Source organism: Perognathus longimembris, chromosome 18, assembly GCF_023159225.1.
Source record: "Perognathus longimembris pacificus isolate PPM17 chromosome 18, ASM2315922v1, whole genome shotgun sequence".
NCBI lineage: Eukaryota > Metazoa > Chordata > Mammalia > Rodentia > Heteromyidae > Perognathus > Perognathus longimembris.
The window spans coordinates 21,852,686-21,866,455 of record NC_063178.1 but is presented as its reverse complement, the minus strand read 5'-3'; the positions used below and the strand labels follow the sequence as shown (position 1 = coordinate 21,866,455).

Here is a 13,770-nt window from a genome sequence, read left to right as displayed (position 1 = left end):
GATCACGAGAAAAAAGAAGACATGTATATTTTCTCTTTTGTTAATTAACCATTCCCTTCGCCTTTTCTTTTAGGGAATGTCTACTCAAGCTTTTTGCCCTTTGCAATTCTGGTTCATGGTATCGTCGTTATCGGTTTGTGTAAATTTTAATAGGAACATTAAGTCTTTGTCTTCAGGAATATTTTCAAACAGGCTTGTGGTTTAATTTTGCTTCTATGTCTGAGTGTTTGTGAGATTTGTTAAGATTTTCTTTGAAGTGCATATGTTAACAATTAGGTCAGCTGATCTAATTGTCTGGTGGTTTTGCCCCATTGTTACTGTATTTTGGAAGTCCTTTTTCATCCATTTGTGCTCAATGTACATGCTTTCATGCCTCCAACTACTTTCATTGAATTAATTGTTCAAGTAGCTAGAATACATTTTTTTGATTTGGTATAAAGTTCAAAGAAGAATGTGTCCCTTCTTTAGACACTGGCTAGCTCATTTCCCAGTATCATTTTATTAGACAATTCCTTCCTGGTATTGCTGTAATTCCAGCACTTGGGAGACTGAGACAAGAGGATTTTGAGTTTGGGAGCCAGGGATTGGGGGCGGGAGGATCAGCCCTGACTGGATCACCCTCTGCCAAGGTCAAGGTCGAGCTGACATCTGCTGTCCACGAAAGTGACTCTCAGTGGCTGCGTAATCAAGCACAAGCTAGGCCACTTGTGACATGTTATTCAATATTAAATCTAGCTGGGTGCCAGTGGTCCATACCTGTAATCCTCGGAAGGCTGAGAACTGAAGATCACAGTTCAAAGCCAGCTCGGGCAGGAAAGTCTGTTATCTCCAATTAATCACTAAAAAGCCAGAAGGGGAGCTGTGGTTCAAGTGGTAGAGTGCTAGCACTGAGCACAAAAGGTCAAGGATAACCTCTAGGCCCTGAGTTCAAGCCCCAGAAGCAGCACGAGAGAGACAGGCAGACAGACAGACAGACAGAGCGCTGTATTGTAGTACATCTAAACACACCAAACAGACAGACATAGACAAACACCACAGCTGCCTTTGAGGGGCCCACGTCTAGGGTAGAAATGTCTGGCTCTCAGTTACTCAGCCATGTAAGCACTAGAAATCATTCCTCGCTGTGGCATTATGGGAGGAACAAGCCCAAGAGGCAGTTGACTGTTTATGTATTGCTGCTGTCTTTAACAAAAACACATAAAAAGGAAAATATGTTTGAGGAGAGGGTAAGGGGGGGGAAGGAGAATGATAGAGGAGGTAATATTGACTGGGTAACAGTGAAATCTTTCTCCATATAATCAATGCAGTTTTTTGAGGGAGCAGGGGCTGGAACTGGGTTTGAACTCTAGACCTGCACACCGTCCTTGGAGCATTTTTGCTCAAGGTTGTTGCTTTGCCACGTAAGCCACATCTCCACTTCAGGCTTTTTGGTGGCTCATGGGAGGTAAGCATCTCGCAGACGTTCCTGACAGAGCTGACTTCACATGGTCCTCCTCAGTTCTCGACCTTCCTAAGCAGCTAGGATTAGAGACATGAGCCTCTAGCCTGCAGCATCACTAATGTAATTTTAAAAAGCATATGTGTGCCATTCAACGCTGCTGAACACCTCATTTTCCAACACCACTGGGCTGGCCTGGAATAGCAGTGGGCACCTGCCCAGAGCCCACTTGAGGGGGGCAGCTCTCGCTCACCGATGTGGGGGCTGGCAGGGTCGGTGGCACGCATGTATCTGGGCGTGTCTTCCTCCAGCAGACGATGTGTCACCAATCCTGTGCAGCTCTGTAAGAGGATGGGCTGGGCGTCATTTTCAATTCCTTCCAAGCGCCTGGCAATTCTTTCTTTTCTGTGAACATACCAAGAGAGGAACAGTGGATCATCACGGAGAGAACCGGGGACAAGGGATGAGTGAACAATGCTCTGCCATTCTCCAGTCCCTTACCTCTTCATTTCTAGAAGCTCTTTCCTCTTTGGTTCAAAGATTTTCCTTAATTCTGCAACTAAAACAAAGGAAAAGACAAAGGGAAGTCCCATGGTTAGGAGTCATGCATTCATCTTATTCATTCGTGAAGCCTATGTCTATGCAACTTTTAGCTTCTTTGCTTCCATACAATGGTAATGTATAACATACAACTGAAGGCAAATTCTAAATGAGTATGTATAGGCAGATATGCACATGCGCATCACGTGATACTTAGGAGGACTGACAAGTACATGTCCAAAAAGTACTTTGAACTTCACCCAGGGAGGTCAGAGGAGGCCTGACTTGTAAGATCTCTTCAGTAAGTTTTTATTTATTTATTTTTACAATTTAAAATTTTGCCAGCACTAGAAATTGGCCTGGGCACTGTTCCTGAGCTTCTTTTGCTCTACCACTTGAGCCACAACTCCAGTTCCTTTTCTGGTTTTGATAGTTTATTGGAGGTAAGAGTCTCATGGACTTTCCTGCTCGGGCTGACTTCAAACTGCAATCCTTAGCTTTCAGCCTCCTCAGCTAGCATACACGCGTGAGCCACTGGTACTCATTGTCTTTGCTTTGCTTTAACAGAAACTCCAAGAGCTGTCTATTTTAAACTGTGTTAGGTGTAACGAAGTACTATGAAACTTGTGTTTGTTTTTTTAAATTTTTCGATGGTACTGGGTATGAACTCAGTTTTGCACTTGTTTGGCAGACACTATATCACTTGAGCCAAGTCACTCTTCCCCTTTGCTTTATTTTTTCATGTTTTTGCCTGGGGCCTGCCTGAGAACACGATCTTCCTAACTCTGATTCCCGTGTATCTGGGATGAGAGGTATGTACCTCCACACCTGCCCTTACTTTACACGATCGTTCTGAAAAACAATTACAAAAGTACAGACTAGTACTATCAAAGCCAAAAGACCACCTTCATGAACTCATAGCCCTTCCCGTTTCATCTCATCATTCAATCCCGCAGGAAACGCTAACTTTCGTTTCCTCCCTATAATTTAGGTGGATTGTTGACTATTCTGGAGGAACTAAACCCTAAACCAAAACAAACAAACAAACAAAAAACCAAACCATTTTTCAGCTGGTTGGGAGGCTGTCAACAGAGAGATGACGGACTGAAATGTCAAACAATTGTTTCTTTGGGGAAATGGACGGAACTGGAGGAGAATCAAGATCTCTTGCAATCCTCCTTCACTGCGTGGGTTTATAAGGGCTCATCTGAAAGAATCCAAGTGGAGACTCGGGGAAGGGTAAGAGAAGGAAGTGAGGGACTAGGTCGTCAGGAAGCCCAGGGTAACATCATTTTGAAGGCTGAGTCGTAGGAGAAACAAAGAAGGAGAAGATATGAATACGAAGAAGTTAATTTTTTCCTTGCCATGGTTGGGATTAGACCCAGGGCCTTCGCACATACTTAGACAAGTGTTCCACCACTGAGTGACATCTCATCTCGTGCCTGAATTTAACTTTCAGCTACTTGAATTTCTTTTTTTAAGGGGTCATTTTTAACCACGAGACACAACTACTCATTTATACACCTGATGTTTGTAACTCCGTTTGTGTTAGAGACGTGACTGGTTTTTGTTTATTTTTCAGTGGCAGCTGCCTTACAACTACAGTGGAACTGGCTTTTGTTAAGGTAGTTGTCTCATACCTGTAGTCTTATATACTCAAAACACTGAGATCTGAGGATTGTGGTTCAAAGCCAGCCTGGGCAGGGAAGTCTGTGAGACTCTTAACTCCAATAAACTACTCAGAAAAAGCAGGAAGTGTGGCACTGTGGCTCAAGTGGTAGAGCACAAAGAGTCTCAGGGACAGTGCCCAAGTCCTGAGTTCAAGTCCCAGGACTGGCCAAAAAAAGTCAACTAGTTAGGCATCAGTGGCTCATGTATGTAACCCTCCCTACTCAGGAGGTAGAGATCTGATCATCACAGTAGCCCAAGAAGGCAAGTTTGAGAGACTTATCTCCAGCATAACGCTGGAAGTGGAGGTATGGTTCAAGCAGAAGAGTACCAACCTACCTTGAGTAAAAAAGCCATGTAAGAGCTTGAGGCCTTTAGTTCAAGCCCCAGAATTGACAAACACACACACACACACACACACACACACACACACACACACACACGTACGTTATCCTGTTGCTTCCCCTAGAACCAGAGCAACTGGCCTTGCATTGTTAGACATGGTCCTATTTAGAAGACAAAGCTATAATAATGGAGCAGCCCACCTGTCTGCCTGGCTTAAGAGGACTTGGCTAAGACCAGCTTCCCGGTTAACAAATTAGCTTGTGTTAGATTATGGTGATAAAACTTTAATGGCCAGTAGTATACATTTTGAAGATATTTTCAAGGATGATGTACACTAAGGAGATTTACTTAATTATTTAAAGTCCAAAGAGGAGAAAGGGACCCTATTTTTTTATAAGATTGCTCTATAAGTTATTGAAATTTAATTCCAACAGCTCTGAAAGGTATGTTTAAACCCATGCGTTAACCTGTAATTGAGACACACAGTGGTATATTAATACCAGCAGCATGCTTATCTTTTCTTCCCCTAAATTATTTCAGCTGGGTGGATGTAAACAACATACAGAATGTACTATAACTTTCACTGGAAAAAGTTAAGACATATCTTTTCTTTTTCTTTGTTCTAATAAGAAACCATTTAAAAGTCAGGTCCACTTCTTTAATTTCTGATTTTTAAATTTTTCTATAGAAATCATGTCACTCAAGACATTTTCAATAAGGATTCCAGGGCTGGGGATATAGCCTAGTGGCAAGAGTGCCTGCCTCGGATACACGAGGCCCTAGGTTCGATTCCCCAGCACCACATATACAGAAAACGGCCAGAAGCGGCGCTGTGGCTCAAGTGGCAGAGTGCTAGCCTTGAGCGGGAAGAAGCCAGGGACGGTGCTCAGGCCCTGAGTCCAAGGCCCAGGACTGGCAAAAAAAAAAAAAGGATTCCAAGCAGTACCAAAAAAATAAGCTAAGAAGGAAGCTGCTTCCCGCCATTATTGATTTCCCATATTCTATAAGGAATGACCCACTAACGACAGAAAAACACAAACATCTCATGCATGACCAAGCACTACTATCCATTCCTACTGCGATTACCACTCAGCATCAATATTCTCTAGGAACCAAGAGAAGACGGGCAGGGACGCACAGTTCATCACGGAAGTGGAACCTCATTCTGGAGACTGACAACAAGGGGAGGGACGCAGGCAGGGCACCATCCTCCATCCCTTGGAGAATAGAGCACTGGCAAGGAGGAGGCCATTCTCTCCCTACTCGCCGGAAGCAAGGTCTCCAGAGAGCACTGAACAGACACACAGATGCCCTTCATCTGGTCCACATACTCAGAAGCCAGTCCTAGAAAGGGACACAGATAACTACAGGGCACTACTCGTTTGTTTAAGGGGCTCTGTTATTAAGGGCTAAATAGTTCCCAGTTCCTGTAGCACAAATATGTTCCCTCTTCCATGATGCCAACTCCTCACCCCCGAGATTGTACTAGATTCCGAGTTATCAATTCAGGTATAAAGATATCAAACATGCTGCCTGTCCCCCCAGACTCTCATACACACACACGCACACACACACACACACACACACACACACACACACACACACACACACACACTCCCAGACAAGACAAACCCCACTGAAGTCTTCTCAGGCACATGTGGCTTTGAACCCCAAATGATCGCTCCTGGAAGCTAATATTCATCCACAACAGAGTGGGGAGCTTGAAACCATGTCTTACAGTCTCCTCTGATCATTGTATTGAGGAATGAAATGAGATTAAAAAATAAAACTATAAATCCACTGATGAGCTTATTCTTTTTTGGGGGGGGGTGTCATGGGACTTGAACTCAGGGCTTGGGAGCTGTCTCTGGACTTTTTTGCTCAAGGGTATCACTCTGCCATTTTGAGTCCTGGCACCACTTCTGGTTTTCTAATGGTTAAATGGGAGATAAGAGTCTCATGGACTTTTCCTGCCTGGGCTGGTTTTCAACTGCGATCCTCAGATCTCAGCCTCCTGAGTAGGTAGGGTTATAGGCATGAGCCACCAGTCCCTAGCTTATTATTCATTTTTGTGTATGCATGTGCATGTACTGGGCTTGAACTCAGGGCCTTGTGCTCTTGTTTGTTTTTTGTGCTCAAGGCTGATGCTCTGCCACTTGAACCACAAGCCCTCCTTCCAGCCTTTTGCTGGCTGAGAGCCAGAGTAAATCTTTTTCGCTCTTTCTTTTCTCAGGTATTTGTTAGCAAAGGTGGACTATCACATCATGGAAATACATGTTACAAGTTCATTGCTTAATATTTAGGGGCCTAGGCACAGTTCTATTTAAGTGATCTACTAGCTAACATGTATGTCTGAGTTTTCTGATATATACATACATATTACAGAACTGAGGGTGGAACCAAAGTGCTCTATTACTCAGTCACATCCTTAGACTGACAACTTTGACCATTTCCTTTCGAAATTTGGAACAATTTTTAATGTAAACTCCAACCAATAGAAAAAATTAAAGATGTCCTTCAAGTAAGTTAATATTTTACAACATTTGGTGTTCCTTCTCTTTTCTCTCCACAGGTAGTTTTATAATATTTTTCCAAACCATTTAAGAGTAAGTTGCATTCCTGATGCTTGTTTATTGTGATTTTTCAGTTTCTCTTAAAAATTATTAATAAAATTGTTCTCTAAAATTAGGTTAAAGAGTCATAATTCAATTGACTGAATGCTACTTCCTAATTACAATTCATGAGGGGTTAAGGTTCGGTGATATTAGTCATTATACAATCCAGATACAAGCAAGAATTGATTGTCTAATTTCCATTATAATAAGTAATGTTCTACTTTGCTTACAAATATATGAAGAGTTTTTTTTTGGTGCTAGTACTGGAGCTTGAATGTAGGGCCAAAGTGCTCTCCCTTGGCTTTTTTGATAAAGGTTGGCACTACCACTTGAGCACTATTTCTGCTTCCAGCTTTTTACAGGCTAAATGGAGATCACAGTCTCTTAGATTTGTCTGCACAGGCTGGCTTTTCAAACCTCAACCCTCAGATCTCAGCTTCCCGAGTAGGTAGGATTACAGGTGTGGGCCACGAGCACTTGCTACAGTGAGTTTTATATGAGTGGCGTGTCATGGTATTTCTTGGGAAACATAGAACCTATTGGTCAGTCCATAGGAATTTCACATAGGAGTTGCTTGGTCCATTTTCAAATAAGGCCACTTGAAAAAAATTCTCCCCCCACCGCCTTTTTATCCCCCGGAGTTGACTGAAGTTAGGTCCTTGCACTTGCCAGGCAAATGCTCCTCCACTGAACAAAATCCCCAACCCCACAACATTCTTTGTAATAAATATACGTAGCACCAATGTTTGAGGCAATTTTTTTTTCTGCTAGGTACTTTGCTAGGGTAATATATCTTCAACTAGCTCTGAGAGGACTGTGGCAAAGACATGGTTGAATTCCCCAAACCTCAGTGCGGGAGGTCCTCCATGGAAAAAGTAGTCTATGGCTCTGCCCAAGCGTGCTTCTCTCCTGTCATCTGACACCTTGAGGGCGCGGGCCAGACCTGCGCTCAGGCCAGAGAGCACTGGGTCTTCTCACAGGGGGAAAGCCCTCGAAATCTCACACTTGGATAGCAGCCACTAATGTAAAGACAAGCAGCTTATAAAATAAGTAATCACAAAACTAGAGGACTGAGGGAGGGGGGTGATGGCTGAAGCATATGGGATTTCTTTAAGGAATAAGGAAAAGGCTTAACTAAATATTGACTGCTGTGATGAATGTCTAATTCTGGGACTATACCAAAGGTCCATGAACTGTATACTTTAAATGGATAAATTGCATTGTATATATATATATATGTATATATATGTTATATTTTAACAGAGCTGTGAAAGATCATAACGTATTTGGCCCATTTCTACATTCCCAAATGGAAAATCTTATCCCATTCTAGCTTTTACACAGGTGAAAATTTTCATGCCTTGACTTCGGTGCTTGTGATATATACACAGTTATACGAAGTCCCCAAAAGAAAAAGGAATGACCATTTTTATGTTTGGTTTCAAGGGAACAAGAGACTTTGGTTGAAAGAATGGAAAGAATCTTCTAGAAACTTAAAAACAAATGTTCAACTCCAAGGCCCTGAAACGATTATACTCAATTTCTTTTCAACATTATCTTGCTAAGAGCCAACAGACAAACATACTAATCATAACCATTAAAATTCAGAAACAGAGACTTGGGACTTCCTGAGGCTTTCCAAATGTCTCTGGCCCAGAGACAGAGCCAAGAGCCAAGACTATGTAAAATAAGACCTGGGACCACAGATGAAATTTGGGGTGAGGAAAAAAGAATGAACATTTGTGAAAATTTTATTCTTGCCATTATGATAAATTTGATAATAAAGCTGGTGAATGAACTTGCATCTTTTTAAATCCTATTATTGATGAAGTTCCAATATGATGTGTCTTATAAGGAGCCTAGAATTTAATGCTCTTTGTGATTTTTCTGATCTTATTGTTGTCCATGGTATTATTTACAAAAACAAGACAAAAAGAGAGATGGAAAATGGTTCCTTTAGCCTGGAAGTAAAAAGTTTTGAGAACTAGGACTATGCCTAATCTGCCAACTCTTCTCCACTATGGCTAAAACATTCTCTCTCTCTCTCTCTCTCTCTCTCTCTCTCTCTTTTTCTCTTAAATATTCTCTCTCTCAAACATTCTCTCTTTCTCTCCCCCCCCCCCCTCTGTGACTAGGGGTTGGATTTTGGGCCTCCAGTGTCCTACCATGAGAGTCGAGTCACACTGAGTCTTTTTGCTTTCCTTTGTTTCTCAGATATAATCTTGTAATTTTGCCTAGGGGCAGTCTTGGACCTCAGTTCTCCCAAGGAACTAAGATTACAGGTGTGTGCCACTATGTCTGGCCATATTAATTTATTTTTTATACTCTGTTTTGGTCATAGTCATAGAAATGAAACTTTTAAACATGGTTCAGGGTAAATTGAGTTTTTTTTAAGTTTTTTTGTAAAATTAATACAGACTGATAAAATAAGAACAACAAAAACAAAACAAATTTTATTATAGGCAGTATTATAGCAAAATAAAAAAAAGGATTTCATTGTCATTCCTGACTAATCTTAGATGTCAAGGCCCATTTCAGTTCATACACTGATTTGTGTGGTACCTGTGACAGCATTTTCCCTAGTCTGTCCAATGGCCATGTGCCTACTCTTTGAACATTTTAATATGGACTACTTCTGAGATCACAATAGAATCCACCATCATTCTGAGGATAGTGGTCCCACTTTATCTTCTCTTCTACTTCCTGTGGTTTCCCTTCTACTTCCTGTGGGCAACTGTGGCTTCAAAACAACATGTTTTGGGGCTGGGGATATAGCCTAGTGGCAAGAGTGCCTGCCTCGGATACACGAGGCCCTAGGTTCGATTCCCCAGCACCACATATACAGAAAACGGCCAGAAGTGGCGCTGTGGCTCAAGTGGCAGAGTGCTAGCCTTGAGCGGGAAGAAGCCAGGAACAGTGCTCAGGCCCAGGACTGGCCCCCCCCCAAAAAAACAACAACAACATGTTTTGTGACGCTCTTGACTCTTTCTAAGGAGAGAGACTACATCCATGTACCTTTTATTCCAGTAATACGACTGCTGCTAATCTCTTCCAGTGCCTAGTTCACATGTGTTTGAAAGGTTACATACAGTGTGTGCATGGTTTTGAACTATCCACAATTACAACAACCACTGGGGCTCTGAGAACGTGTCCCTGCCCCCAGGTTTGGAGAAACTACTAGAGCTTTCTTTCTCATGTGAAATCTTAGCATTTTCTTTCAGTTCTCCATATTGTTCTTCTTGTCCTTCGGAGCAGCACAGAATAAACCTGTATTTCAGTTGATAGCTTTATATGAATTTGGTCTAAATGTTGAAGTTTCATCCCCCTAGCCTCCAATGGTGTCTGCACATTCCACTCATTCAGCTCCTCAGGACACCTGCAACTTTTCTGTGTGCCTTTTCAATTGTATTTAGTTTCTATTAAAAGATTATTTCTTCTGATCTAATTTCTGTTGCATCTGATTTATATTTTCCCCTTCAGAGTAGAGAGAAAAAAAAGTCATGCCCACCAATCAACCTGTTTCCTTCAAGGACAGGTTATATCCTGTAAAGCCCCCTCAGGAATGAGATATTCTGTAAGCTAAAGAATCATTCTTCCTAGCTCTCTGATCATTCTTATCAGTACATATCATTCCTTGTGCTAGTGTTGCAATTGTTGGGGGGGGGGGGAAGGTCCAATGACGTTTTCTTACTTCAGAGGTGAAAGTACAGGGAGCCAGCTCATAGCAGGTGCAAATATTTTCCAGCATGTGCACCTCTTACCAAGGAGACCATCAATTTACGAAGACTGTAACAGTACTTACCCGGAAAAGAAAAAGATGACTGAGACTGAGACAGCGTACAGCCTCTTGGGCTATAGCCCCTGAGTTCCAAAAATGAAATACTTAACATTAGGAAACAACCAGTGGCTAGGGAGCAGTCCCTAGAGGGAGTGATTGGTAGGGTCTGGTAGAGCGGAGAGCTCACTGCCCTTGGAGGAGACTAAGGCGTGAGACAGAATGCAGGGTGCTGACTCCATTCTCTCTCCCTCTTTACCCAGAGGCCACGTAAGGTCAAAGGGAAGGCACAAAGAGAAAGCTGAAGGAATGAGACGGTGACATAGTGACTGAAGCTGACGCTCAGAGCCAGGCACACAAAGGAGAAGGCTAAGAAGTGCTCAGTGCAACTCAGTTTACACACTTCACCTGTCATTTCCAAAAGCTCTTACCTTTAGGAAGTGCAGCTAAAAACTTGGCATCGAGTTGCCTTTTGTGGTTAGCAAGCTGTTCTTCACTTTCAAGCGTGAACTCGTTCTGAAAGCTAAGAGGCATTTCATTAACAAGTTGATGGAGGTCAATTTAAGTCAAGATGCAGGATAATAAGTGAAAAACAAACAAAACCCAGGACATCAAACCCATGCTACCCACAAATATAGTAATATACATACATGGAGATCACAAATACAAAGTTTCATTTTGGTAAGAATACTGGTAATGCTTTTCATTTATTTACATTTATGTTAATAGTTTGTGTGCAAATAAATGATATTAGTCTCAGCAGGTGTATAAGGTCAGGGAATATTGCTGGCCAGGTACAAAGTCTCCCTTTGTTCAGATTGACAACGTTGTCTAGACCCCAGGACAGCTGTGTAGGCTTGGATTAATCATCCAACCTCTGCATACTACACTTCCTTTCTTTCTCAGAAAAGCAGCAGCTTGTTGAACTGATCTACATGCAGTTCTCTGGTGTTATATTAAAGTAACTTATACCTTCAAACAACCCGGAAATTGAAGTGTGAATAAAAGATATGAAAGGGCTGGCATGGTAGTGCATGCCTGTAACCTCAGCAACTTGAGAGGTGGACACAGGAGATTTGATGTTGATCCCAGGCAATAGTGAGAGACTATCTGAAAGACAAACTAGAGTCAAAAGGGCTGGAGGTATGGTTCAGATAGGAGATCACTTGCCTAGTAACTGTGAGGCCTTGAGTTCAAGGCCCAGTACCATCAGAAAGGAAAAGAAAGACAAGTGGGTATAAGATTTAAAAGGCACATCCTATTGTCCTAATTACTCCCACCTGACTCAATGATGCACCCTCAACTCAGCCCTCTTGCTCATGCAAAAAGCACTTGTCATGGTCTAAGAATGTCCATCAAGGTCTACTTTATGCTATATGGAGGACTCTCTACACTAAAGTTAACAGATAGGCACAGAAGCCAGGGAAACCTGGTTCCAGTACACCACTGGGAGGACTCAGCCTCAGTTTACATCCTTCACATGAGGAACAGGTGAAATTGAAATGCCCAAGACTTCTGAGTACACAGCCCTATGTGATGTATTCACTGTGAAGCTGGCCTCCCTCATAGTTAGGGTTTGGATACGTGTCCCCCAAAGTGCATATGGAAGAGATGCCTGGTGGGAAGCTATTAGGTTATCAGGGGTTTGTCCTTGAAGGATTCATTGGGACCAAGGTCTCTTCCTTTCAGTTTCTTCTGTAGGCCCATCTGATCTTGAACTTGAACCTCCAGTAGTATAAGCCCAAATAAACCTCCCTTGACTTGATTAGTAGCCTATTTGATTGCATTAATGTGAAAGACTGATATGCCCATGTACCTGTTTCTCCATTTATACCTCCATGGGGCGGGCAGAACATTTCCATAGTGTCTGATGAAGAGACTGAGTAGTTGCTATGTGTGGTGTCTAAGAGGGCATAGGAACAATCTACAGCACACATGCAAATTACATTTGAAAGGTCTCTGCACATTTTAAAACATGGTAAACCATCTGGTCTTTGTAGAACTAAGCCCATCTGAAGTTCTGGTTATTGGCTATAAATGCAGCAGAGCTTATATTCATAAATAAATGACAGGCATGCATATGGTCTATTACAATATTGAGCATATTAAGCTTTATAAGCCACATGCTAGACCGGCTTGATGATCCCAGGACACCTGCCTAGGCAGAAATCTATCCTTAGCACCAGTGTCTACACCATGAATTGCAAGGCAGTGATGGGTATTTTCAGATGTATGATTTGGCTTAAACCTACAAAATAAATGCATGTAGAGATGCACCCTACTTACAGAATGGCCGTAAGAAATGACATAAATACTGAATCGTGAATTTGAATATTCTGATAATGTGTTAGATGCTGCTGGCCATGCGGAGCTTCTAGCTCAGGGCCTCATGCAAACCATGTACATGCTCCACACTGAACTTAAAAAGAAAAGCACAATAAATATGTGTAAGGTGAATAAATGACTACAGAAAATATAGTCAAATGTATCCTAGAATTTGCTCTGGGATGTTTCTATGTATATGCTTTACACAGTTGATACGACCGCCACGGGCAAAAATCATCAAAAATATTGAGAATAATAAGAAGTATGTTACTATCATATCAGTAATAACCAACTTATCTCCCTTCTTCCTCCTCCCATTATCTCTTCTTTTCCTTCCATCGCTACCTCCCCTTTCTCCGCACACTTCTTCTTTGGTCTTTGGAATAATACAGACTTGGGAAGCCATTGCGTGGGTGTCTGCTCATCTTGCACACATGGATGCACTGTGAGTATATCTGCATGTTTCATACAGCGATGTCTTTTAAGACTCACAGGTTCCCATGCACAAGCCATAACCCCGTGGCTGCCTCTAATTCCGGTCTCCGTGGCCCCCTCCCCCATTCCTGCACCTCACTGATAGCTCCAGAGGAAGCAGATGGGCAGAGAGAACGAACAAGCAGACGGGCTGCGAGCCCGGGCTCTGGATAAGGGGGTGACTGGGGGCTCTGGATGATGTAAAAGCCCTCAAACCAACACGAGAAACCACCAAGTTTTAGAGAAGCATTACTACCCACCCCTTGGGCTTTCTACAGCAACATGCACTAACCAATGGGGAAAATACAGGCCAGACGTCTCAGCCAAGGAGAATTCTGGAACATTCATCAATTTATCAATGAGTAACCACCCTCTTCCTCCCACCCCCTCGCCCCGTACGCCACTGCGGTAACGTGAAGCTGACTGAGGCACCCACTGTGTTTTAAGCTCATAACCCGAGTTCTTTTTAGCTCTATTTCGCGTAGGGTTCCATGTGTGTGCCCGGGGCTGGCGTCTGGCCACCATCCTCCCGTCGAAGCCTGCGAGGCCCCGGGGTGACAGGCAGGGTGCTCATCCTGCCCAGCTGATCT

General features: G+C 42.7%; 1 protein-coding gene across 2 annotated transcripts in view; it reads right to left on the bottom strand.

Moving 5' to 3' along the window:
• Svil (supervillin) overlaps positions 1-13,770 on the bottom strand; it is a 193,972-nt gene that overhangs the window by 65,538 nt on the left and 114,664 nt on the right. For both annotated transcript variants that reach the window (XM_048367915.1, XM_048367916.1), the window contains exons 5-7: positions 10,813-10,904; positions 1,940-1,997; positions 1,692-1,843 (exon numbers count right to left, since the gene is read on the bottom strand). In XM_048367915.1, the coding sequence (XP_048223872.1) occupies positions 1,692-1,843; positions 1,940-1,947 (160 nt within the window). In that variant the 5' untranslated portion in view covers positions 1,948-1,997; positions 10,813-10,904. The remainder of the gene's footprint in view (positions 1-1,691; positions 1,844-1,939; positions 1,998-10,812; positions 10,905-13,770) is intronic.